At 42.5% G+C, this 25,998-nt stretch overlaps 1 protein-coding gene across 4 annotated transcripts in view; it reads left to right on the top strand.

Moving 5' to 3' along the window:
• The window catches only part of CASK (calcium/calmodulin dependent serine protein kinase), a 384,458-nt gene that overhangs the window by 243,802 nt on the left and 114,658 nt on the right, over positions 1-25,998 (top strand). For all 4 annotated transcript variants that reach the window (XM_074995109.1, XM_074995125.1, XM_074995118.1 and 1 more), the window contains exons 7-8: positions 20,748-20,923; positions 24,170-24,292. In XM_074995109.1, coding sequence (XP_074851210.1) covers positions 20,748-20,923; positions 24,170-24,292 — 299 coding nt within the window. The remainder of the gene's footprint in view (positions 1-20,747; positions 20,924-24,169; positions 24,293-25,998) is intronic.

Below are 25,998 nucleotides of genomic sequence, written 5' to 3'. Positions count from 1 at the left end.
ATTCTATTACAGTGAGAGCGTATCTACCAGAGACTCGCTTTCGGGCCATCGGCTCCCTTGTGCAGGTCCTGACGTGCTTACAGCTGCTGGGCCACATGGCAGTGGCGACGTTCGTAGTACAGAACGCCAGGTTACACTTGCACAGCATGCAGCACTGTCTGGTGAGCGTATACAAACCGGCAACACACACCGTTCACAGGGTGGTGTCGCCCACAGCAGAGGTGCGCAAATCCCTGCAATGGTAGGTAAACCCCAAGAACTTGCTAACAGGGGTACCCTTCCACCAACCACACACATCGGTTTTTCTCACTACAGATGCCTCCCTCATAGGGTTGGGAGTACACATGGGCGAAGAGGTGACTCAAGGGCTGTGGTCCTCCACGGAGCAGTCACTGCACATAAATATACTGGAGCTCAGAGCAGTGTTCAACGCCTGCAGACACTTTCGAGACCATATAGAAGGCAAAGTAGTCGGGATCAGTACAGACAATACCTCCACCATGTTTTATATAAATCGACAGGAGGAGCACGGTCCCGTGCCTTATGTGCGGAAGCAGTCCGGTTATGGAACTGGTGCATCGCCAACAATATAATCTTGAAAGCCTCGTAGTTACCAGGCGCTCACAATGTGAAGGCAGACCAGCTGAGCAGGCGTTTTGCACTCAGGCACGAGTGGCAGATCCCTCCCGATCTGCTACGACCGATTTTTCACGCATGGCGTTTTCCCCAGATAGACCTGTTTGCCACTCAACACAACAAGAAGTGCCCACGATTCTGCTCCAGGGCAGGACTAGGACGGGGGTCCCTAGGGGACGCGTTCGCGATCTCCTGGAGGGGCCCCCCTGCTTTACGCTTTTCCTCCCACAGTGCTGATCCACAAAGTCTTGCAGAAAGCCAGGAGGGAGGGAGCCCGGATGATCCTGATAGTCCCAATGTGGGATCGACAGCAATGGTTCCCCCTACTCCTGCGCATGTCGGACCGTCCACCGATGCCCCTTCCGGTGGCGCCGGATCTGCTCACGCAAGCCCAGGGGTCCATAGTGCATCCGCACCCCCAAGGCCTAGGACTACAAGCGTGGTTAATCCATGGCTCAGCTCCCTAGAGAGCACATGTACGGAGGAAGGTGCAGCAAGTCCTAGAAAGTAGCAGAAGGACTTTCACCAGGAAGACCTACAAGCAGAAATGGACTCGCTTCACAGCATGGTGTTCTACCAAACAGCTAGCCCCCCTTTCGGTGCCTATACCTGTGATATTAGAGTATTTACTGGACTTCAAGAGAGGAGGACTCTCACTATCCTCGTTAAAGGTCCACCTTGCCGCCATTTCGGCGTTCAGACACGAAGAGGAAGGGCACACAGTGTTCGCCCATCCCATGGTTACCAGGTTCCTCAAAGGGTTGGTAAACCTATACCCCCCTCGGAAACCGCTTCCACCTTCGTGGAACTTGGACCTGGTGCTTAATGTGCTAACGGGACCACCGTTCGAGCCCTTGGCCACGGTTTCCCTCCGCCTCCTTATGATAAAGACGACCTTTCTTCTCGCAATCACGTCAGCTCGCAGGGTGAGTGAACTTGCAGCAGTTTTGGCAACGCCACCCTGCACTGTTTTTTCCAAGGAGGCGGTAACCATACGGCTGCATCCAGCCTTTGTTCCCAAAGTTTCTTCTGAGTTTCACATTCACGAACCTATTGTTTTACCCTCGTTTTATCCAAAGCCTCATAACTCTAACAAAGAGGCGCGCCTACACCTCCTGGACGTGAGGAGGGCGCTAGCTTTCTATATAGACAGGACCAAGTCCTTCCAGAAAACGGATAGACTCCTAGTCTCTCTCGCTCCCAAATCGAAAGGAGAAGGTCTCTCTTTGCAGAGAATCTCGAAGCACATCGTATCTTGCATAAAAATGTGCTACGAACTCAAAAAGACTCCTTTACTGGCCACTCCCAGGGCTCATTCCACTAGGGCGGTGGCGGCATCAACAGCCTTTTTCAAGGGTGTTGCGCTAAAAGACATTTGGAGAGCAGTGACCTGATCATCCTATGACACCTTCGCCAAACATTACGCCCTTCACAGGGTATTCCAAGAGGATACTCGTCTCTCGACAGCAGTCCTCTCGGGGACAAGCTGCGCATAATCCGATTACCCACCTCCTATCTTGGGTCACTGCTGGGTAGTCACCTCTTGTGGAGCACCCACGGGGACACTCGAAGAAGAAAGAAAGGTTACTCACTGTAGTAACGGTGGTTCTTCGAGATGTGTCCCCGTGGGTGCTCCACTACCCGCCCATCCTCCCCGCTTCGGATCTCTGTTTAGTGTTTTGCAGGAGCATCCAAGGCGGTTGGTCAAGGAACTGGGAGGGACCGGATTGCGCACGTGGCCAGGAGCGCGCAAGGGAGCGGCGTGCACCGGCGCATGCGCGGTCCGGCAGAAACTGCTTGGAAGATCCGATCTGCGGTGCCGGGCAAGCCCGACACCTATTGTGGAGCACCCACGGGGACACATCTCGAAGAACCACCGTTACTACGGTGAGTAACCTTTCTTTTTACTGGGCAAGACAGTAAACTCAGTTTCTACATTTCTGAGGTAAGATCATTGTTTCGGTTCCAGAAATTCTTCCGCTTCTGAAATTGAGTCCCTTTTTGCTTTGTTTGGAGGAGCCTAATTCAGCCTCTTAAGCTAACAAAGGATCATGAGCATAAAAGCATGCAAGGACGTTTAGTGTTGAACAAGTGAGTGTTGGAAATAATTAACAAAATGATTCATTCAAGAATTTTTAGAAACAGAGTTATGCAGTTTATTCAGTTCTTGAGTCACCAGTGATTATATTTATTCTGACCATTAAGGACCCACAACAGTCCTTTAGACATAGAAGTCATAGTTCTTTTAGCACTAAGACGAAATATGTGGAAATACCACCATGCTCCCTTTACTGCCATTACTGAGCAACATGATATATTGTGTTCTGAAATCATAATGAAACCTTTCACAAGCGTTACCAACCTCTGCTTGCCCTAATTCTCAGACTTGCAGTTTTTGCCTGTGTGGTTCTAGTGGTCAAATGTGAGACGTGCGCAAATGGAAAATTGTTCCTTTGAAGCAGCCACAGTGGCTAATTAAAGATGTAATTTTCTCGGAATAGAGAATGCATATGGGTCATCATGCTTTGTGGACATCAAACTACTTTTATAGCAGGAGATATCCATTTGAATGCTGGGAACAGTTTGACATATCTGCATGGTTACAATATGATGGGGAGGCAGGTAGAACATAGCAAGTTGGGGATTGCATGGCTGTACGCTTTCATCCTTGTGGTCTCTGCCTTTTTCTAAGAAAGGATTCCACTTTAGGATTGTCCACTCCTTGCAAATGAATCTCAAAATACTTTCAATAATACATGGTTTCAGCAGAACCAACAGTAGGATCAGATGGTAATATCTGTTGTTAGTCAGTCCCCTAGATATTTCAGTGAGGGTATGGCGTAAAAGTATGACAGAAAAGTACTGAGTCCAGCAGTGATTTCCCTATCACCACCCTATTAGCTTATATATTTTCTCAGAGACTGAGCTAGTAGTATTAACAAAAACAAATCCTTACAAAGAAAGTAAACCTATCGGTAGTTTTGCACTGTGTACATAGGTCTTGAAACTCAATGTTCACCTGGATAATGATTCTGTTCACTCTTACTAGGAACCCATTTTCAAGGCCTATTGGTGCCATCCCAGTCCTATACTGATTTTTTGTTCAAGGCATAACTGCTAAATATTAGTTAACCAAGAAAGATTCTCCAGGATAATATAATATCCTCAAACATAAAAAACTGCAGTTTCATCTCTCTAGAGAATGTGGTGCGTGTTCTCTGCATAAGGTGATAGAGAAAAAGTCAATTTTCTTGATGCTTCACTGGTCAGCAGTCTAGAATTCTGACCAAACTGACCGACTCATAGACTGTCATATTCCCCAAGATCATCCTCGAGTTTTTGGGACAATCCGAGAAGTCCTAAGTAATCAGGGATTCCAGTCCATATATAATCATATTCTTGATGGGCCTAAATGCTCTAAATTAACTTAGATGTTTCAGAATATTTTAGTTCCAGGCAGGCTATGTTTTTGGTAGCCATTTGCTTTATATTATATTGTTCCAATTATGTGACACTCTGTTCTTTTGCATTTTCAAAGGCCAACTTAATATTGTAAGCACACAGTTCCTTCTTTTACCCCCAAATGTTGTCTTTGCACTTAGATAAGAAGATAATGTGCTAACTCACGGTATGATGATAAAGCTACATAAACTAGATTTTCAGAGGAAAATAAAAATAAACTTTGACACATTCAGTGATTTGTCTTTGACAGAGTTTTATTCGCAAGATGCAAGTGTTCAAAAGCTCTTTTCTGCATCTAAATGAATTTGAGTGCACATTGAACACCCATGTGGCTAAACAAAAGCCATTCATGAGTTAATTAAGGATCTGTCTACTTCCAGCATTAGCAGTTTTGTGGGCAAGGAAAGCCAGTCCATCAATTGTTGTAATTTCTCTGGATACCGTGGGATCTTCACTTTTATGTTGTTAGATCCCACAATCTAAATGTTCACAGATACGTCTTTCAAAATAAGGTTTCTTCAAACAGTATTCTCTACTGGAAAAATCTCTTCAACATCTAGTCATCTCCTTCGCACCTGCTTTAAAAATTTCTATTGTCTGGAATAATGTGGAAAGGAATTAGAGGTAGTAAAATTTGATGTTCTGATCTAGTGTGTGTGATTCCTTTATTCCTTCCACATTATTCTAGACATTCCACCCTCTTTGGAATTCCTTAATTTATAAACATATTTCATTTTACTCTATTGTGAGTGGTCAATCGTGATGTTTGTTAGTACCTCACTTTTTTTTCCTAAAAATTATTTGTTCCAGTTGTTTCCTTATACATCGTTCACATACTACTGGTGTTGAAAGAATCTCCTACTGATATCTTGGTCATCAGTTCCCTGCCTTAGGGATGACAAAATCTGATTGGGTTTCTGTATATACTCTTCTTGTGGAAAGCATAACCCTATTGTCTGGAGTAATATGGAAAAAGTCATAGAAACTAAATGATCAAAGGTAAGTCAAAATTTATCTTTAGCCCTTGGGAATGGTTTTAGTTTGGCACCGGTGGAGCTTGAAGCTCTCTGTTTATCCACAGAATACAGATTTTGCAAGTTTCCTCATCCCACATTGACAGTGTGCCTCAGAACTTACTGATCTGGAAGGGCTCCCTTAAATGGAGAGGGCATAAGTCTACACCTCCGTTCAGACTTTACATTCTTTGCTGAAACCAGCAACATAAAATCATTTTGTGATGTGGGTATTTGTAGAGGGGCTGATAGTGTCTGTGGACCCTGGAACAAAGGGGGGGGGGTTCTCCCCACCCCAGAAGGCATGGGACCAAGAATAGAAGGGGCAGAGCTTAAGGCACTTAGCCCTTAACACTGCTCAGATGGCGCCGCTGGGCCCGCCTCCTGCCCTTATAGTGGTGCAGAAGTGTTGCTAGGGCACTTCAATGGGGCCTGGAACTCTTCTCCTCCCTCACTGTAAGCACTAGTTCCCACTTCAGCTTCTGCCTCCAGCCCTGAACTCTCCCCCATACCAATATTGCCCCAGCAGCAGCTAGGACAGCTTCCCAAGGGGTTGCCTGATCTGTTCAGGAGCTAGCCATATCAGCTGCTGCAAAAATTAAAGATCACAAGGTCATGAAATCAGTATCTTCTGTGACAGACATACAGGCTTAGACATAACCTTTGAAGTTTTAACTTTAAGGGTGTTTTACATGGTATACGGTTTTTTTCAAAATCTGGTTTGCTGACATAGCGGTAACACTGTGAAAGCAATGTGGTAGCCCTAACTTCTGAAACATAAATTCATTAGTTTCATTTCCTCTACTAAGGAAGGCGAGAACAATTGTATCCACACAAGGAAAATATGCATGTGTGCACACAATTTTAACTGTTATGCACAGTAAGTTAAAGTCATGTTTTCCCACTTTGCCACTTAAATGTCATATCAGGTTGTCTGTGTGTGTTCTTAAGTACAGGGTGAAGCTTGTAGTGTAAAAACAGATATAGGTCACTAGATTCTTGAAGACTTTTGAACGACAACAGCTTGTTGAAACAAAGAGCTTCGCTGTGTGCACTGGGTGTTTTCTCCTGGCTGCTCTTTGCCAGGTTATTAATCAGGTCACCAGTGACATGAACAGCAATAATAGGCAATTTTATGAGCTACTTAGGAATGCTGTCTTTTCTGTCAAGTTCCAAAACTAGTTTATGTAGCTCCCAGTTGAGTGGAAACCTTACTCCATTTTATGTAAATATATAGCATGTTTCATCCAGTTACTTCAGTGGTGAACAAAATAATTCACTGTATCTCTTCGCAAGAAGGAAATACTGAAAATACCCATTGTAAAGATGAGGAAATTGAGACACTAAACATTTTGGCTTTTTCCAAGGCCACGCAAGAGATCAGTGGAAAGAGAATTGGAAATAAAACATAAGAAGTTCAAGCTAATAGCTAGACAGTGCTGCCTACGCTGAAAGCTTATACCTTCATTTCAGATCACTTGTTGATACTGAAATTAGCACTAGCAGAATGAACAGGTACTACACTTAAATGCTTGCAGGTAATGGCAGCATTTGCGGTTCTGACAACTGTATAGTATGTTTGTTTTTGTCTTGTGTTAATATGTAGTAGTTGTATATTTTTATACATGTTAACCTGTAAGGGCATTTAGAAATTGTCACCAAACATTGAATCCTTCCTTTAGAAGAATAAAGAATCTGGTTTGTACATCAGTTTCAAGTCCCTTCTCAAAATGTTAAGGGATCCTTTTCAGGAGGATAATATATTATATTTATATGCATATAATATACTATACTCAGGCATTCACACACACCATCTTGTTGTTGCTTACAGTTACCAGTGTGTCGTTCACATTAACTCACTGGCCAGGGAAGTTAAGTGCAAGAGAGGTGTCAAGTGTCAGAGGGGTAGCCGTGCCACGATGGGTCCTGTGGCACCTTACAGACTAACAGAAAAGTTTTGAGCATGAGCTTTCGTGAGCACAGACTCACTTCATCAGATGCTGGTCATGGAAGTCTGCAGTGCCAGCTATATATAAGCCAGAGCAAGGCTGGGGATAACAAGATTAGATTGATGTCCCCAAGCTCTCCCAGACGATCTTTTCATTAGAATTTTGAGAGAGATTTCATGTACTTGATGACCTCATTGCTGTCACGAACAAATCTCATACTACAGCCAGCCATGCACTACTCCAGTGTAATGGCCGCGGGAACCGTCTGTGACAGTTATGGTGAAAATGCTTCCCCATGCTCCTCAGATCAATGAAGGACAGGAGAGGAAAAGCAAAGTGCTCAGAGCACAGCTTTCACGAGTTCATGAGCAGAGAATAACAAAGAACCAAAGCCCCTTATGTAACAGGAACTGCAAGTCTCCAAGCCCTATCTGAGATAGGTAGTGTCCACGTTCCAATGGAGCTGGTTTATGTTTTTATGAATGGACAGATCTTGTCTTGAGGCAGCATAAGAGAACAAAGAGTATTCAAAAACTAGTACATTGGATGAGGCGATGAGGAGAGCAGAAAAGCTGCTGGTAAGACAATGACATGGACACCCCCCAGACTCCTGGAACTCATTCATTTTACACGGGCAAAGAGGAACTTGCACCTAGAGCATAGATTCCCAAACTGGGGGGGAGTGCAGAAATTCTGGGGAGGGGGGTGGGTGCAAGGCAATCCAGCGTCCTCCCCACCGGTTAATCCCTTCCATCCCAAGAAAGAGCACGCACTGACATTACCTCCTGCAAAATGGAGGTACTGCCAGTTTCCTGCAGCACGGGGCTGGGGGAGTCCAGCAGCTGCACACCAGAGCTGGCGTCTCATGAAGTGTGTGCGCTCCTTCCCCGCCACAAATAGCCAGTGCGCTTTCTGAAAAGCCAGGTCTGTTGCCTGCTGGTGACTTCCTTCCACCTGCTGCCTTACTGCATTGGGGAGGGGGAATAGGAGGTAGCACGCCCAGATACCCACAAGTACCCTACCCAGGGCCCCACCTGCTCCCTGCTCCAGGTGCCACCACACCCTGCTCCTGCCCCTTAGTGCCTGGCCAGACACTAACCCCAGCTTGCATCTGTACCGTATTTTCCACGCACATTCTGCACCCCATCCCTATCCCACTCACTTGTAGCTCTGGCCCACTCACTGGATCCCTCATTTTTGCCCCACCTCAGACTGCAGATAAGCCTACAAATTCCACTAACCTTGGAACCCCAGAAGAATTAATCTGGCTGGAGGCCTTGTACCTCAGTCCCACCTACCCTCCCCCAACAGGGCTGGGGTGCCAGGGGAGGGAGCTGTCTCAGGTAGGGCCACATCAGTGGGTCTTGGGGTGGCCTGGCCTTTTTTTTTTTTTTTTTTTTTTTTTTTTAAATCTCTGATGTGGTCCTTGACTTATTTTTCTGTGGGTCAGTGATTCCAACCGAAAATAGGTTCCCCACCCCTCCTGGAAATAAAGACCAATAGACCATTTTTTTTTTCCTTTCAACATGTAGGGGTACCCAGTTTGTTGGTGAGGAGGCCAAAGAATGATGTAGAAGCCAATGGAACTTTTTTGAATTTTCTAGCACATTTGTGGGAGTGTTTGGTACTGTGCTATCATGGTAATAAGTAGTCAGTCTTGTGCAGTTACTGGTGGTGGAGTATATATAAGGCAGCACATGTCCGTATGTATTCGCAGTAGTAAATAAATGTTTGATAACTTAAAGTAACTTGCATCCATTAAATTTATTCTAATCAGAAAAATTATTTTAAAGTTTTTTCTAATTAATATATTATGGGTGTGATGAAGAAAAGGAAGTACGATGAAGACTATATTAAGTATGGCTTCACTGCCATGGAAAAAACTGGGATCAATCATCCTCAATGCATAGTATGCCACACAGTTCTCAGTAACGACACCTTGAGACCTAGTCTTCTTGAGTGACACTTGACGAAGAGCCACAGAGCTTTGACAGACAAACCAAAAGAGATTTTTGCTGCTAACCTTCAAAATTTGAAACACATGAAGCTGGACGCTACTGGAGCTTTTCATCAGGCATTGGCCAAAGTGGTAGAAGTATCTTATGAACGGTTATTGCTCATCGCAAAAGCCAAGAAAGTACACACAGTAGGAGAAATTCCTGTGAAGCCTTGCTTGTTGAAAACAGCTCATATTGTGCTTGGTGTCGAAGCAAGAAAAAGCTATCAGAAATTTCATTTTCAGACTATTGTGCGAAACACCACATCAAAGACCTGGCAAAAGATCTTAATCTTCAAGTTGCAGAGGTGGTGTTAGCAACTTCTTTTTTCACCATTCAGTGTGACGATACCACTGATGTAGCACAATATTGTCAGTTCCTTGTCTACGGTCCATTAATTAACAATAGAACTGAGAAAGAAAAACTGCTTTTCTTTTTTGAAGGAATTGATGACCACTTCAAAGGCCTCTGATGATATGAAAGTGATTTGACTTTTTTTTTTAATTTATTTAAAGAAAATGGACTTTCATGGGGAAAACTGGTTGATATATACAGAGACAGTACTCCAGAGATGCTTGGCTCTTGCTCTGGATTTGTGACATGGTGAAAGAAAAAAAAAAAGAAAAAAAAATCCAGCAACTACAACTCACTGGATTTGGGAGTGGATCATAACATGCTTTGTTTTACATAAGTATGATGGCTTTCCAAAGGTAGCATGCTTTCCAGATTATTTGAACTGAAAGATGAAGCGGAAATTTTCCTGAAGCAATAGAAAAAAGAAGAGTTATATCATGCATTTACAGACCAACCATTTCAACTTTCCCTGGCATACCTTGTGGACATTTTTGAATCTTTGAACAACCTCAGTTTGAAGCAGCAAGGAAACTATGATGCAAACATTATAGCACACCACATGCAATCAAAGCATTTATGGAAAAAATCCAGCTTTGGAAACAGTGAACACAAGCTCAGATGCTCAACTTTTTGTCTTTTCTGACATTTTCATCACTCGCTGAAAATAAAGGTTTCCAAGAACTTTGTAAAGAGGATGTGAAGAAGAAACTTGTGTTTCATCTTGATTGCCTTGATCACGAATTCATCCGCCATTTGCCAGACAACTTTGCTGGCAAACCCCTTCTTAAATTAGTATGCAGTCCATTCAACGTGGATGTCGATTCATTACCAGAAGTACTGCAACAACAAGCACTCAGAATAAAATGATTCAAGTGCAAAAGATAACTTCAAAAACTCAGCCTTGGAGGTATCTTGGATAAAGTATTTCTCAATGTAGTTGAAAGTTGGAGAAGAAGTGCTACGTATTATTCTTCCGTTTTTGTCAGTGTACCTCCGAGAAAAAAGCTTTTCAAGTTTAGTCACATTAAAAATGAAACAAAGAAATTCACTGGATGTCAAAAACAATTTGCACTGTGCACTTTCACCTTTCAAATTTAGGATTTCCCAATTCGTGAAGAAAATGTAGCATCATCCTTCACATTAAATTTGTTTCATTTCTGCTATTTCTGATGTTAAATTACATTTTTATTAAATTTTTGGGCCAAGAAAATGTGTGCTTATTTTGAACTTTAAAGAAAAATATTATACCAAGTTTTTGTTTATTTTAATTTTTAAATTACAAATTGAATTTTTTGTTAACAGGGAGGGGGGCTGGATGATGGTAAAGAAAAGGTGTGGGGGGTATGACGGTTCCTCAACAATCAAAAAGGGGGCATGATGCCAAAAAGTTTAGGAACTACTGATTTAGTGTCACCTATTTTCTGTTGAAGAAGATGGCACAACAACCAGCATGAGAAATCTGAGCTTGAGAGAGTTCTGTGTTTGTCATAAGCAGGAGAACAAACCCCAAGAGCAGGCTCTTTCACAGCTGTCTCTCTGGAAGGTGTTAAACGGTTTTTATGAACCTCCTCCCACTAACCTTAAAAAGCTACTCAGTTAGTACTTTAGGCCATTTTAAAGAAATGCTGTACATAGTGGCCTTAAAATAACTCTCAGAACCAGAGAGAATGAACTACTATGTTTATAAAATATTCCCTTTTTTTATCTACTTCCTACAATGTCTTGCCATGTTTAGACTGAAATAAATTAGGCACCTTACTTTGAAAAAGAAAAAAAGTAAGAATTTTTGGATTGTTCCACTCAAAATCACAGGGCAACCTATAGCTGGTTTGTCACTGAGATGTAACAGTATGTTTCTTAATTTTGTGCTCTCTCAAACACAAATGATAATCTTAGTAAATGAATTTCCTCAATGTAATTGTGGTCTAGATATGTGTAGGTTGCTGCTCCTTAAACTACTTTGAAACACCAATACTTGTGAGATGGAAGTCAAGCTTTTAAAAAGTGCTAACCTCATGATGTGCACATGTTAACAATTAACAGATGCATTGATACCAAGGGATGATGGATGAAAAATTTTACCGAGCATATTAACACGACAGAACTGTGAACATGTACACGGGCAAAAAAAGATGAACTGCTGCTTCTTTTGCCTTTTTGTTTTGCACTTGTGATTCATGAGTACTGCTCAAGAAAGCAAAGCCAGCTGACAGTTTTCCTCAACAGGTGGCAGTCTCCATCATGCCTTCAGAAATCTTTCAGCAGTTTAAGAACATGAGGCACTTTAAGTATTTATTACTTTAAATATTTCTGATAAACTAGTCATAGTTTAAGCAATAGTTGGTTCTCACACAGTTATAAAGGGAAACTTAAGATTAAAGTGAACTAAGCAGGAAACCTGTGGTTTGTCGTTCTGCATCTTTATGAAAGTTAAGTATCAGAGGGGTAGCTGTGTTAGTCTGGATCTGTAACAGCAACAAAGGGTCCTGTGGCACCTTATAGACTAACAGGAAAGTTTTGAGCATGAGCTTTGTGAGCACAGCCTCACTTCATCAGATGCTCGTCATGGAAATCTGCAGTGCCAGGTATAAATAAGCCAGAGCAAGGCTGGGAATAACAAGGTTAGCTCAGTCAGCAAGGGTGAGGTTTACTACCAGCAGTTGATCTGGAGATGTGAACACCAAGGGAGGGGAAGCTGCTTCTGTATTTAGCCAGCCATTCGCAGTCTTTGTTTAAGCCAGAGCTGAGGGCGTCAAATTTGCAGATGAATAGTAGCTCAGAAATTTCTCTTTGGAGTCTGGTTCTGAAATTTCTTTGCTGTAGGATAGCTACTTTTAAGTCTGCTACTGTGTGGCCCGGGAGATTTAAGTGCTCTCCTACGTTTTTTTGTATATTGCCATTTCTGATATCTGATTTGTGTGCGTTTATTCTTTTACGCAGAGACTGTCCAGTTTGTCCGATGTATATAGCAGAGGGGCATTGCTGGCACATGATGGCATAAATTATATTGGTACATGTGCAGCTGAATGAACCCACGATGGTGTGGCTGATCTGGTTAGGTCCTGTAATGGTGTTGCTGGTGTAGATATGTGGGCAGAGCTGGCAACGAGGTTTGTTGCATGGATGCGTCCCTGAGTTAGTGACTGTGGTGCGGTGTATAGTTGCTGGTTAGGATTTGCTTCAGGTTGGCAGGTTGTCTGTGGGCAAGGACTGGTCTGCCTCCCAAGGCCTGTGAAAGTGGGGGATCGTTGTCCAAGATGGGTTGTAAATCACTGATGATGCGCTGTAGAGGTTTTAGCTGAGGACTGTAGGTGATGGCTAGTGGTGTTCTGTTGGTTTCTCTCTTGGGCTTGTCCTGTAGTAAGAGGTTTCGTGGCACACGTCTGGCTCTGTTGATCTGTTTTTTCACTTCCTCAGGTGGGTATTGCAGTTTCAAGGATGCTTGGTAGAGATCCTGTAGGTGTTTGCCTCTGTCGGAGGGGTTGGAGCAAATGTGGTTATATCTTAGTACTTGGCTGTAGACAATGGACCGTGTGGTGTGTCTGGGATGGAAGCTGGAGGCATGAAGGTAGGCGTAGCGGTCAGTGGGTTTACGGTACAGGGTGGTATTGATGTGGCCATCGTGTATTAGCACCGTGGTGTCCAGGAAGTGGATCTCCTGTGTGGACTGTTCCAGACTGAGGTTGATGTTGGGGTAAAAGTTGTTGAAATCACGGTGGAATTCCTCCAGAGTCTCCTACCCATGGGTCCAGATGATGATGATGTCATCAATGTAGCATAAGTAGAGACGGGGTGTTAGTAGACGAGAGCTAAGGAAGTGCTGTTCCAGGTCAGCCATGAAAATATTGGCATATTGAGGGGCCATGTGGGTACCCATAGCTGTGCCGCTGATTTGAAGGTATATATCGTCGCCAAATCTGAAATAGTTCATACCAACATCCCACACAAAGATGGAATAAACGCTATCCGGAACAGCATCCCTGCTGATGCTACAGCACATCTGATGGGTGAGCTCTGTAACTTTATACTCACACACAACTATTTCAGATTTGGCAACGATATATGCTTTCAAATCAGTGGCACAGCTTTGGGTACCCGCGTGGCCCCTCAATATGCCTCATATTGAGTGAGAATTCGGGCTGCTGTCGTTCCAGGCTGATTCTCCGATGTTGACAAAATATGACCCACTCATATAGTTTTGCCCTCATTTTTTTGTGTGTGTCAGTCCCTAGCTCTTGTCCTGTCCCACTGCCCCAGGACACGGTGTGGTTTAATGAGTCGTCAATTAATAGCAGATGGCCCTTTTATTTTCTCAATGGTGCTTTGTCTCTCTTTCTTGGGTGGGTTCTTTTACAGGGCTCTCTTGCATTGTTCTTCCATCATGAAAACAGTGCTAACAGCTGGTCCTCCAAACAGGCTGGCTTCAGTGACTGATCTCATTGTGCACGCACCCACATTAATACTTCTAAGTGAAATTACAGACCTGCACCTAACTTCAAACCCAGTCAAGGCAGTACGGAGTAGGGCAAGACTAAGCACCATCCCTGACAGATTTTTTAAATTTATTTGCCACAGACCCCTAAATGGCTTCTTCCAGGTTGAACTCATAACTCTGGGTTTACAAGGCCAGTGCTCAATTGTTGGTCATTGTTTTGTGGTGCTAAGTAATGTTGATCAAAGTGTGTTAATAGCTTTGGGATGTTTCTTGTGTAGGATATTTGGACATTAAACACTAATAAACTTAAATATGTTGTTTGGCTAAATGGAAGAATGCTGAAAGCATATATATTGGTAGTGTAGCCAATAGGAGCAGGGGTGGGGGCATGCAGCCATAGAATCATAGAATACTAGAAGTGGAAGGCACCTTAAGAGATCAAGTCCAGTCTCCTGCCCTCATGGCAGGACCTAGCCACCATCTAGATCATCCGTGATAGATGTGTCTGTAGTCTGATCTTAAATATCTCCATTGGTGGAGATTCCACACCCTCCCTAGGCAATTATTCCAGTGTCGCTTCCTGACAGTAAGTTTTTCCTAACATCCAACATAAGTATCCCTAAAGAAATTTATGCCCATTTCTTCTTGTCCCACCCTCTGAAGTTAAGCAAAATAATTTTTCTCCTTCCTCCTCATAACAGCCTGTTAAGTATTTGGAGTATATTATCATGTCCCCTCTCAGTCTTCTTTTCCAAACTAAACAAACCTTCTCTTCTTTCAGTCACCCCTCATAGGTCATGTTTTCTAGACCTTTAATCATTTTTGTTGCTCTTCTCTGGACCTTCTCCAATTTCTTCACATCTTTCTTGAAATGCGGTGCCCTAAACTGGACACAATACTCCTTATGGCTAATGAGTGCAGAGTGGAGCAGAAGAATTATTTCTCGTGTCGTGCTTATGACACTCCTGTTAATACATCCCAGAATGCTTGCTTTTTTGTGACACTGTCACACTGTTGACTCTAGCTTATGGTCCACTACAACTCCTTTCTGCAGTTCTTCCTCCTAGATAGTCACTTCCCATTTTGTACGCGTGAAACTGATTGTTCCTTTCAAAGTGCAGTACTTTTCGTTTGTCCTTATTGAACTTCATCCTGTTTACCTCAGACCATTTTCCAATTTGTCCAGGTCATTTTGAATTATAATCCTACCCTCCAAAACACTTGCAACCCCTCCCAGCTTGGTATCATCAGCAATCTTGATAAGCATATTCTCTAGGCCATTATCTAAATCATCTATGAAGCTATTGAGCAGAACTGTTCTCGTAACTGATCTCTGTGGAACCCCACTTGTTATGCCATTCCAGCAGGACTGTGAAGCATTGATAACTACTCTGAGAACAATTATCCAACCAGTTATGCACCCTATTTATAACAGTCCCACCTATAGTGTATTTTCCTACTTTGTTGATAAGAAGGTCATGCAAGACTGTACCAAAAACTTTACTAAAGGCTCGCTGTTCCCCGCATCTATTACTTTTCCCTTATCCACAAAGCTTGTTATCCTTTCAAAGACAGCCATAGGGCTGGTTTGACATGATTTGTTCTTGATAAAGCCATGCAGACTTATCACCTTGTTATCTTACAGATGTTTACAGATAGATTCCTTAACTATGTGCTCCATTATCTTTCTTGGCAGAAAGTTAAACTGCCTAGTGTGTAGTTTTCTGGGTTGTCTTTATTTCCCATTTTATAGTAGGGCATTATATTTTCCCTTTTTCAGTCTTCTGGAATCTCTCCTGTCTTTCATGGCTCAGGTACTTCCTAAATTAGCTGCTTGAATATTCTAGGATGCATTTCATGAGGACCTGGTGCTTTGAAGACATCTAACTTTTCTAAATAACTTTTAACTTGTTCTTTTTCCTATTTGTTTTCTCCAGCATTCACTGTTGTAGGCATCTCATTACCACCATCCTTCTTAGTGAAAACTGAAACGAAGTCATTAAGCTCCCATTTCCAACCCTGTCCTTGGTATTCCTCTTGTTTATAATATATTTGTAGGATGTTTTCTTGTTACCATTTATGTCTCTAGCTAGATTTGAACTCATTTTGTGCATTCCCTTTTCTAATTTATTTGTTTATAGTCATCCTTTGCAATTTGACCTATTTTCCACTTTTTATAAAAGTTCTTTTTATTTTTAGATAATTCAGGAACTCCTGGTTAAGCCAGGGTGGTCTCTTGCTATACTTCCTGTCTTTCCTATGCAGTGGAATAGTGGGCTCTTGTTCCCTGAAAAATGTCTCTTTCAAAAACTGCCAACTGTCTTCATTTGTTTTCCCTCTCAGCCTTGCTTCTCATACGTACGTACTTACCAGCTCGCTGAGTTTGCTGAAGTCTGCCTTCTTGAAATCCATTGTCTTTATTTCACTGTTCCTCCTCCTAACATTCCTTAGAATCATGATCACTTTCACTGAAACCACTTTCTACATTCAAATTGTCAACCAGTTCCTCCCTTTCGGGTAAAATCAAATCTAGAATAACTTTCACTATAATATCAACAAGAAGTCCTGCGGCACCTTACAGACTGACATATTTTGGAGCATAAGCTTTCATGGGCAAAGACCTGCTTCGTCAGGTGCATGAGTGGCCGGGGAGGGGGAGGTGCGGTTTCAGAGGCGGATTTAAAGAGGGGCTCTCAGTAAAGGGAAGGGCCAGAGCTGACAAAGTCTGTTCAGTGAGGGTGGAAATGGTCCATTATCAGCAGTTAATGTGGAGCTGTGAACATCAAGAGAGAAGAAAACAAGTCAGTTGAGTCAGGGGGATGTGGCCCATTGTCAGATACTAATGTGAAGGTGTGAACTTCAAGAGCAGAGAAGCTGCTTTTGTAATGGGACAACCACTCTGTCATCATCTGGACCCTTGGGAAAGAGGCTCTGGAAGAGTTCCACCATGATTTCAACAGTTTCCACCCAACCATCAACTTTAGTCTGGACCAGTCCACACAAGAGATCCACTTCCTGGACACTAATGTGCAAATAAGTGATGGTCCCATAAATACCACCCTATACAGAAAATGCACAGACTGCTATGCTTATCTACACACCTGCAGCTTCCATCCAGGGCACACTACACAATCCATTGTATACAGCCAAGCACTAAGGTACAACTCTATTTGCTCCTATCCCTCAGGCAGAGACAAACGTCTACAAGACCTTTACCAAGCTTTCCTCAAACTACAATACCCACCTAAGGAAGTGAAGAAACAGATTGACAGAGCCAAATGTGTACCCAGTAGCCACCTGCTACAAGACAGGCCCAACAAGGAAAACGAGAGAACGCCACTGGCCATCACATAGAGCCCCCAGCTATAGCCTCTCCAATGCATCAACCCATCCTGGGCAAAGATCCTTCACTCTCACAGACCTTGGGAGGCAGGCCTTTCCTCGCCTACAGACAGCCTGCCAACCTTAAACAAATTCTCGCCAGCAACTATAGACCGCAACACAGTAACTCTAAACTTGGAACTAATCCCTGCAATAAACCTCTCTGCCAACTCTGCTCCCATATCTACACCAGTGATATCATCACAGGGCCTAATGTCAGCCACACCATCAGGGCTCTTTCACCTGCACATCTACTAATATAATATATGCCATCAAGTGCCAGCAATGCCCCACTGCAATTTACATTGGCCAAAATGGACAGTCTCTATGTAAAAGAATAAATAGACATAAATCAGGAATCAGGAACTGTAACATATAAAAACCTGTAGGAGAGCACTTCAGTCTCCCTGGACACTCAGTAACAGATTTATAAGTAGCAGTCCTGCAACAAAAGAATTTTTAAAAATCAAATGGAGAGAGAAATTTCTGAGCTGCAATTCATTTGTGAATTTGACTCCATCGACCAAGAATGGAATAAAGACTGGGAGTTGTTGGCCCATTACAAAAGCACTTTCTGCTCTCTTGATGTTCATACCTCCACATTAACATCTGACAATGGGCCACATCCCCCCGACTTGATTTCTCCTCTCTTGATGTTTACAACTCCACATTAACTGCCAATAATGGGCCATATCTACCCTGACTGAATAGCCCTTGTCAGCTCTGGACCTCCCCTTTACTCAGACCCCCTCTTTAAATCCTCCTCTGAACCCCCACCCCACGCATACATCTGATGAAGCGTGTCTTTGCCCATGAAAGCTTATGCTCCAAAATATCTGTTAGTCTATAAGGTACCACAGGACTTCTTGTTGATCTCGAAGATAAAGACTATCTCAGCTACCTCTCTGATACTTTCCCTATAATATTTTTTTCCACCTTTTTAAATAAAAAATTCTCTGGTCAGAGCCGGAAAGTAACTAAGTAAAATGACTTCATTACACTACTCAAGCTCATTTTCCTTGGCAACAGCACTTTACTTAAGTAATTTTTTAATCTTGACCTTTTACTCAAGTAGGTTTTTAAGAAAATATTGTTACTTTTTACCTTACTGCCATTTCTGAAAGTGCTTAGTTAACTCAATGTTTTCATCACCGTGCTAACAGTTGTACAACGCAGCCTTCTGCTTCGCTAAAGCACAGCTGCCTGTGCAAGCATCCAATCATCATGCAGTGAGAATTTAAAAAACAAAACAAAACCAAGCACAATGACCCTGCCAATGAAGAGTTCTTTTAACAGCCTTTTAAATAGCCACATCAATACCTCTTCATTCACAACCAGTATCTGTGCAGACAATGCCAGCCCTAGACCTGAGCAATCAGGGCTGCTGCCCAGGGTAATGTACTCAGGGTGTGGGATGGGGAGGTGTCATATGAATAGTCTCATGTAACTCGACCTGTGGCCAGCCTGTTAGGTAGGAACAAAAACACAGCAGCTCAGCCAAGGGCGGGGAAGACAGAGGCACTTCCTCGTCTCAGATAAGCCCTCTGAGTTGGGAGGCATAGCTCAGTGTTTTGAGCATTGGCTTGCTAAACCCAGGCCATTTAGGGGTCTGGGGCAAATAAATTTAAAAAAAAAATCTCTTAGGTATGATGCTTGGTCCTGCCAAGAGGGCAGAGGACTGGACTCGATGATCTCTTGAGGTCCCTTCGAGTTCTGTGAGATGTGTATCTCCATGTGTGAACTAGAGCAGGGTGGGTGCCCAGGGCAGGGGCTCCCCATTCTCACTAGGACAGAGGGACCCCTGTGGAAACCCTGTGGCAAGAGGGTGGGAGCATGCTGTGCTGGAAAAGACTTGGTGTGGGTGGCTGAGTTTGGTGGGTATTGAAGAAGTGTGTGCTGTCTGTTCTGGCTGCCTGTGGTTTGGAGCAGGGAGGAAGAGCTTATGAGTGTGTGTGTATGTGGCTTCCTTTTGTGTAGTGGCTGACTTGGACTTGGAGCAATACTATTATCTGGGTGTCTGTTAGTGTGGAGTAGGTCCCTACTCCAGTGGTGACAAACCTTTTTGTGGGTCAAGGCCACTGACCCACAGAAAAATCAGTGTGGGATCACATAAAAGTGAGAAGCAAATAGACAGACTCCGCACTGATGTGGCCTCCAACTGAGAAGAAATTGGAGCTCTTAATATCTGGGGCACTGAGGAAATAATCCCATCTTCACCAGCCCTTAGTCCTCATAAAAAGGCAGAGTGGCAGAACCCCATCAGTGGACCAGATTAAAGGGGGCAGATGGAATGGAATACAAAGGAAGGAAGATCTGCATTGGACAAGTTTAGTGCCAGGTAGTTCTCAGATTTGGTTGTACAATTGTATAAGTAAACAAATTAAGTTATATTCCTGGTATTTTGTCGTCTTGTGGGTGCCCAGGAAAAAGCAGTCCAGCAGAAGCCCTTCCTCAAGGCAACTTTGATAAGTGGTAGCATTAGATGGTATTAGCAGTGGAGTCCTTTAGATTCTAATACCTGTGGAGTAAAGAGCATCCATTCATCTGAGTTTGTGTTGTACCCAGCACCATGATCCTGACTTGGTCTTTTGGGCACCATAAGTCTGGGTGTATAAATGATGATAGATCTGGTGGTGGAAGGAGCTGTCAGCCAATTCATGGATTTCCCAAGATGCCAATGAAGGCCTAAGGCTGTTCATGTAGTACAGACAAAGCTCCTATGGCTAGAAAATCACATTTTCAATTCTTCTGTAGTTCCTTTGTAGCAGGGGCCATTTGTTTAGTTTAACATATCAATTACTAATTGAGCAAAAGTAATCTTAAGAAACAAGCTTCAGATTTTAGTCTCTCTTGAAAGTTCAAGTATGTTGAGCATAAAAATAATTGTTTGGGTGGCACTCTCCTTAATCACTGTTCAAACCTGCCCCACCAGTTTAACATCTGATCATAAGTCTTCATGGACAATGTCCACACCACTAAAACAAAATATTAGGTTCTGCTTCATACCTTTATTCACGGTTTCAAGTAAAAACGTTGACGGGCATGCAGCCTGTTGCTAGAGGTGGCTCCTCCCAGCCCAATTAATCAAGTTCGGTGAAGTGTGAATGGGGGAAAGCAGTCTTCCTCTGTATGTGTTCTGTAAATAAATAGCTTTGCTCATCAAGGCAGTCAGCTACTTTTTGCACTGCACATTTCAGCAAGGATCTCCCAGCCTTTTTTTTGGTCACCTTTTAATTTCAGAACATCTTTGGAAGGTTGGTAAGTATTTCACCCAATGTATGGATGGGTATTCTGAAGGGCAGAGAAATTAGTGACTTCTCCAACCTGACTTATTTCACAAATAATGAATGCAGAAAAAGAGGACATTGTCGTAGGTAGAAAAAAAAGTTTAATCCGTGAATAAAGCTTTACTCTGAAGCTTGTTTTAGTTTAATGCAGATTAATTTCTTTCCTATTCATACTTTTGTTTTCATGTTTGAAACATACCACTTTACTTGGTTTTGCTTGTATTTCCATTTAGGGCGTGTAGGAACACCTCATTTTATGGCTCCAGAAGTAGTAAAAAGAGAGCCCTATGGGAAGCCTGTAGATGTTTGGGGTTGTGGAGTGATCCTTTTCATTCTACTAAGCGGCTGTTTGCCTTTTTACGGAACCAAGGAAAGATTATTTGAAGGCATTATTAAAGGAAAATATAAGGTAAATTACTGATTTAAAACACTGCTGTACAAATTTCTGGATGTTGCTTTCTATATTTTGGTTGCTAACTACTCTGACTGAAATTTGCAGAATTCTACAGGACAACTTTCTCTGTGCAAACAGGAATAATTATAACATTATTGATCCATTTTTTCATGTGTGCATGTGTACCAGCCACTGGCATTTAGATTACCGTATCATTTATCTAGGTTAAGCAGCCAAATTAACATCAAAATTAGGCCCTGTTTTTACAATGAGTGCAGCTACTTATATGCGTACATATTTTTGTGATTAGGGCCACAGAACTTGCTATACATTCTGTGTTATCTGTATGACTGATATATACATAAACGCTTGTATGCATCTCTCCATTTTATAAAATCTCACATTTGATGTAGTTCTAAATATTAAAATATTATAGCTAAAGTATGATCTTAAGTTAATTAAAATATAGTTATCTTAGTGTACAAATAGTATTCATTAGTCATATTACACTGGATAGTAAGCTGTGAAAGAACTGATTGCTTACTCAGGAGCTACTTGTAATTGAAAACAAATTAAAGTGGACAAACCAGAGTTGTAACACTTTTTAACATCGTGGAGTCATTATCTGGAAGGAGCTAACGCCTTTCATTTATTTTTTTCTTATTTGCATACATCATAAACACACCTTAGTACATGAGGAAAGGGATTAATAGTATTGCCCAAAATCTTGCTAAAGCTTGATAGTCCATCTGTAGCATTCTTTGTATTAGTTAGCAAGGCTATGTCTACTCTGCAGCTTAAGGAGGCTAAAGTGCAATAGCTCTGTTTGAGTAGCGTTGCTGTGCAAGTACAAGCCCATCCAACCCTCCAGGGAAAGGCTAGCTTGTGCCACCTCTTGTATTGCCAAATATAGGCTATTTTAGCATGCAGCTCAAGCAGAGCTAGCAGACCTCTCTAACCCGGCTGGGAGGCATGCTTCCAGTTGCAGTGTAGCTGTCCCTCAAAATCCGTTTCGGAACTGTAACATCATTTGTGGTTCACAGGACCCATAGGGTCAATGAAATATCAGTATAGCCTAATATTTCAGGACTATATATCAAGGGCCTCCAGAAAATCAAGTTCAGGTGGCCACTGTAACCTTCTGTCATTTGTAATTACTATCATTACAGTAATAGTAACCCAAAACCACAGTGTCCAATATGTTTGCTGCTCACCACATGTGGTGAATAGAACACTGAGTTGTGGCGAATGCATGCCTACCTAACTCGTAAGATGGGGTGGCCAACACGCAGCTCTTGAGCTGCATGTGACTCTTGGAGCCTTTAAATGCGGCTCCACCTGAGAGCCGCATGTGCTGAGTGTTGTCTGCAAGGAGCCACTGTGCTGCAATATTTACTGCGCAAATTAGAAAGGTGTCATTACACTAAAATTTCCAAGCTTTTAGGTAAGCAGTGTCCAATAGGAATTCAAAGTGCAGCAAACTTGTGGTTGTCATCTTTCCATATTTACCCCGTTATATTATACAAAACTTTATTAAATAATAAAAGAATTATATTACCAATAAGAATATTGGTAGCTAAATAAATGCCCTCTTCCAGTGCTGGGCGCCCTCAGCCCTCTTCGTCTCCCCGCCCCCAACCGAATGTCTTCCAGAGCCAGGGGGACACACACAAACACCCCCATTCTAATTCAATGCCAATGACTCACCAGAGCTGCTGGATCTGCTGCTAGAGCTGCCACCAGATCCACTGCCACCATGCGCTTCTCCCACCAAGCGGTGAGGCATGTGCACAGAGCAGGCAGACAGCACTCACCACGTGCGGCTCTCAGGTGGAGCCACACTGAAAGGCTCCAAGAGTCGCATGCAGCTTAAGAGCTGCGGGTTGACCACCCCCATCTTACGAGTTGGGTAGGCATGCATTCGCCACAACTCAGTGTTCTACTCACCACATGTGGTGAGCAGCAAACGTATTGGACACTGTGGTTTTAGGTTAATACTACTGTAATGAGGTCAACTCACTGCCCTGGTGTCTCCTACTGGTGACCCCGGGAATTTGTTCTGTCTGTTGAAGTGGCACCACCTTCTGGCCAGTGTTTCACCCATAGCCACTCTGTTTTACTGTCTCCATCATCTGTAATTGAATCCAGGTCACTCCCTGGACCCTGCGGTGTCTCATCAGGACGTTGCCCTTCCTCAGTGCCCAGCACTCAATTCACATCCTCTTCCAGAGGGTTATTAGTCCTTATTCCTGCCTAAGTGGCCAACTGCAGCCGTAAAAGTCTAGCCTCTTGCCTCGGATTCAAGCTGCGATCTGTAAAAGCTATGCTCTGTGGTGGCTAGGTGCAGTGCAAGGGAGAAATGTGACTGCCAGGCTCACCCACTACTCTGGACCCCAACCGAGGGGACCCTCTGGTGGCAGCTGCCGTCCTCATCTGTCCTTGACTGTTCCCATTTCTTGGGACACTTCTCCATGGCCCTTGCACCTTCTTTGGCCCTTGTCTCAAGTCTGTAGCCTGGCAGTTATCAGACTAGAGCCTCTCTCTCTCTCTCTGCTCCACTGAGCCTGCCCAGCACTTCTCCACCCAACGTGTTTCTTCCTGGACATTGATCCTTCTTCGTCACTGGTAAGGACTGCTCTGCTCTGCTGAGCAGTTCTGTATATCAGGGCTGCCCCAGCAAGCTGATTTCTGATTATCTCATGTTGGCTGGATTTACACAGGCTGCCTCCAGCCTGCTTTTAGCACTTCTCTAGCCAGAGTGGAGCAGCTGCCCCACCACCATTACGGTAACAATTTCTGTAAATTTGAGTGTGCCTCTGAAAAAACTGCTGCTGCTGGGTCAGGGTCATGCATGTCATTGGGGCATTCTCAAACTGCTAGAAATTTCTGGAAACTTGAAAATTCACAATCATTCAATCTTTCTTTTTTTTTTTTTTTTTTTTTTTTACAAACACTGGAAGTTATAGCTGGTAGTCAAGACATTGCTGACTTCTGGTTTCATTTTTTTGTTCCCATTTCCACAATAACATGTCATTAGGATAGTTTAAATAGTTACATCATAGTGGAAAATAAGTTTGCAGCTTAATGAGGCTGAAGTTCCAGTTTTAAAGGCTAGATTAGTGTACCTAAAGCCTGCCAGTGCTCCAGACTGGAGAAGGAGGAATTTTTAGTTAAAGCCTTTTTTAAAAGTGTATCCCTCTGAGTTACTTTTGATTTTCTTAATAATAAGACTTTTAATTATTTTCTTCACTTGCAAATCAGATGAATCCCAGGCAATGGAGCCATATCTCTGAAAGTGCCAAAGATCTGGTACGCCGCATGCTTATGCTGGACCCAGCTGAAAGGATAACAGTTTATGAGGCCCTGAATCATCCTTGGCTGAAGGTAAATAAAGCCAACTACATCGCAGTCCAAAAGTTTGTATCCTTAAAAATTATGGGGTTTTTTTGTTTTGTTTTTTTTTGTTTTGTTTTTTCCAAATCAGTTATCAAGTTACACAAACATTTAGATGTGCTGAAGTGCATTACTGGATCAACATCTGAGCGCTTGACATCTTGCAGGATTGAGCCACTTTGTGTCTGAAGAGGACTGTAGGATGTAGCATCGAGCTGTGTGGAAGATGATTTGGGGAGCTTTCCCACTTCTTTCTGTGGTTTCTCTGGGGTCCAGAGGTTAGAAAAACATGAATTTTAGAAGCTTTGGCTTCCATCTTTTCCTCCTTCCCCTGCAGGTAACCTGAGAAAAAGTCTTTCTGCTGAGAGACCTTGGTAGTGATAGGAGTCACATTTTGAAACCTGTCTCTACAAAGAAAGGTGGGGTTTGGGGAGATTGTGAGCAGAACTCTCCAGAGCTCCCTAGGACAGAAGTCTGCAACTGAAATAGCAAAAGAGCCATTTTTTTCAAAATCAGTTACAAAATCAATACTTCAAGAGCCGCAATGCATGTGAATATGAGGCAGTCCTTTTTATATATATATATATATATATATATATATATATATATATATATATATATATATATATATATATAAATTCAAATCGTACTTTTTGTAACCCCTATTTTAAGAACAGCGCAGGCACACACAATGATTTGTACCAGTTAGAGTTGTTAACCCCATCTCCAAGTATACCTGTCTCAGCCCCTAAATCTGCTCCTCTATCCCTAACCTTTTCACCCATCTCTCAAGCCCGTCCTCCCATCCCCATGCTTAGCTCCTCTCGGCCCCAAACTGCTTCCCCCCACAACTCCAGGTTTAACCTGCTCAGAGCACAAGCTTTTTTTTTTTTTAATTGCCAACATGTCTGTTTACCTATGATACAGCTGTTTGGAAAAAATATTGAAACTACAGCTTACACTTTATTTTTACTGTTTATGCCTTTGAAGTTTTTCAGATGTACAGTGAAATTCCATTAGTTATTTTATTTTCAGTTTCTCAGTGCTGTGATGTTTGGGTTGAACATGCTCTACTACAAGGTTTCTTTATTTAAAAATAAGCATTTCTATTTGTCTTGGGTTTTATACAATGCAATTTATAAGGTATTTTTAAGCATGTGTCAGCTTATAGCTTCTATTTGAAAGTCACATGGTGTGCTTTTGTAATTTAATACTTTAATATTAAGACTAACATATTAAACTCTAAAAAAGGAAAATTAAAGAGACACTGTCAACAAACATCTGTTCCTAACAATATTTTACCTCCTATTTCTACTACATGTAAACAGAGGAAAATGAAGCATTTTTTCCTTTGTGCGCAGTTGGTTCCATGGGTTCTCTAGTTCCCGTATGCAAGGAACAGTACAAGAAGTGAGAAAAATATTTTAAAAAATTTATAAGAACAAATGTTGGTCAGAAGACTCAAAGGCATGTGCAGAACTTAAAATTATGTTTAACTCAATTTCTTTTAAAATTAAATAGGTACCAAATTGATGTCTCTTTCATCAATATTTTATTTAACACCCTTTAGACTTAATTCACACATTAGGAACCAGTCTAATCCAATACTCAATTTTTGACAGCCTCCATTGTAAACATAATATCTTTTCCACCCGTCAGATTTCATCCAAACTACTATGTTAATCCCTTGACAACCT

The sequence above is a fragment of the Carettochelys insculpta genome, chromosome 1 (assembly GCF_033958435.1).
Source record: "Carettochelys insculpta isolate YL-2023 chromosome 1, ASM3395843v1, whole genome shotgun sequence".
Classification (NCBI taxonomy): Eukaryota; Metazoa; Chordata; order Testudines; family Carettochelyidae; genus Carettochelys; species Carettochelys insculpta.
Note: the sequence above shows the minus strand (reverse complement) of the source record. Positions and strands in the feature narration are given on the sequence as shown.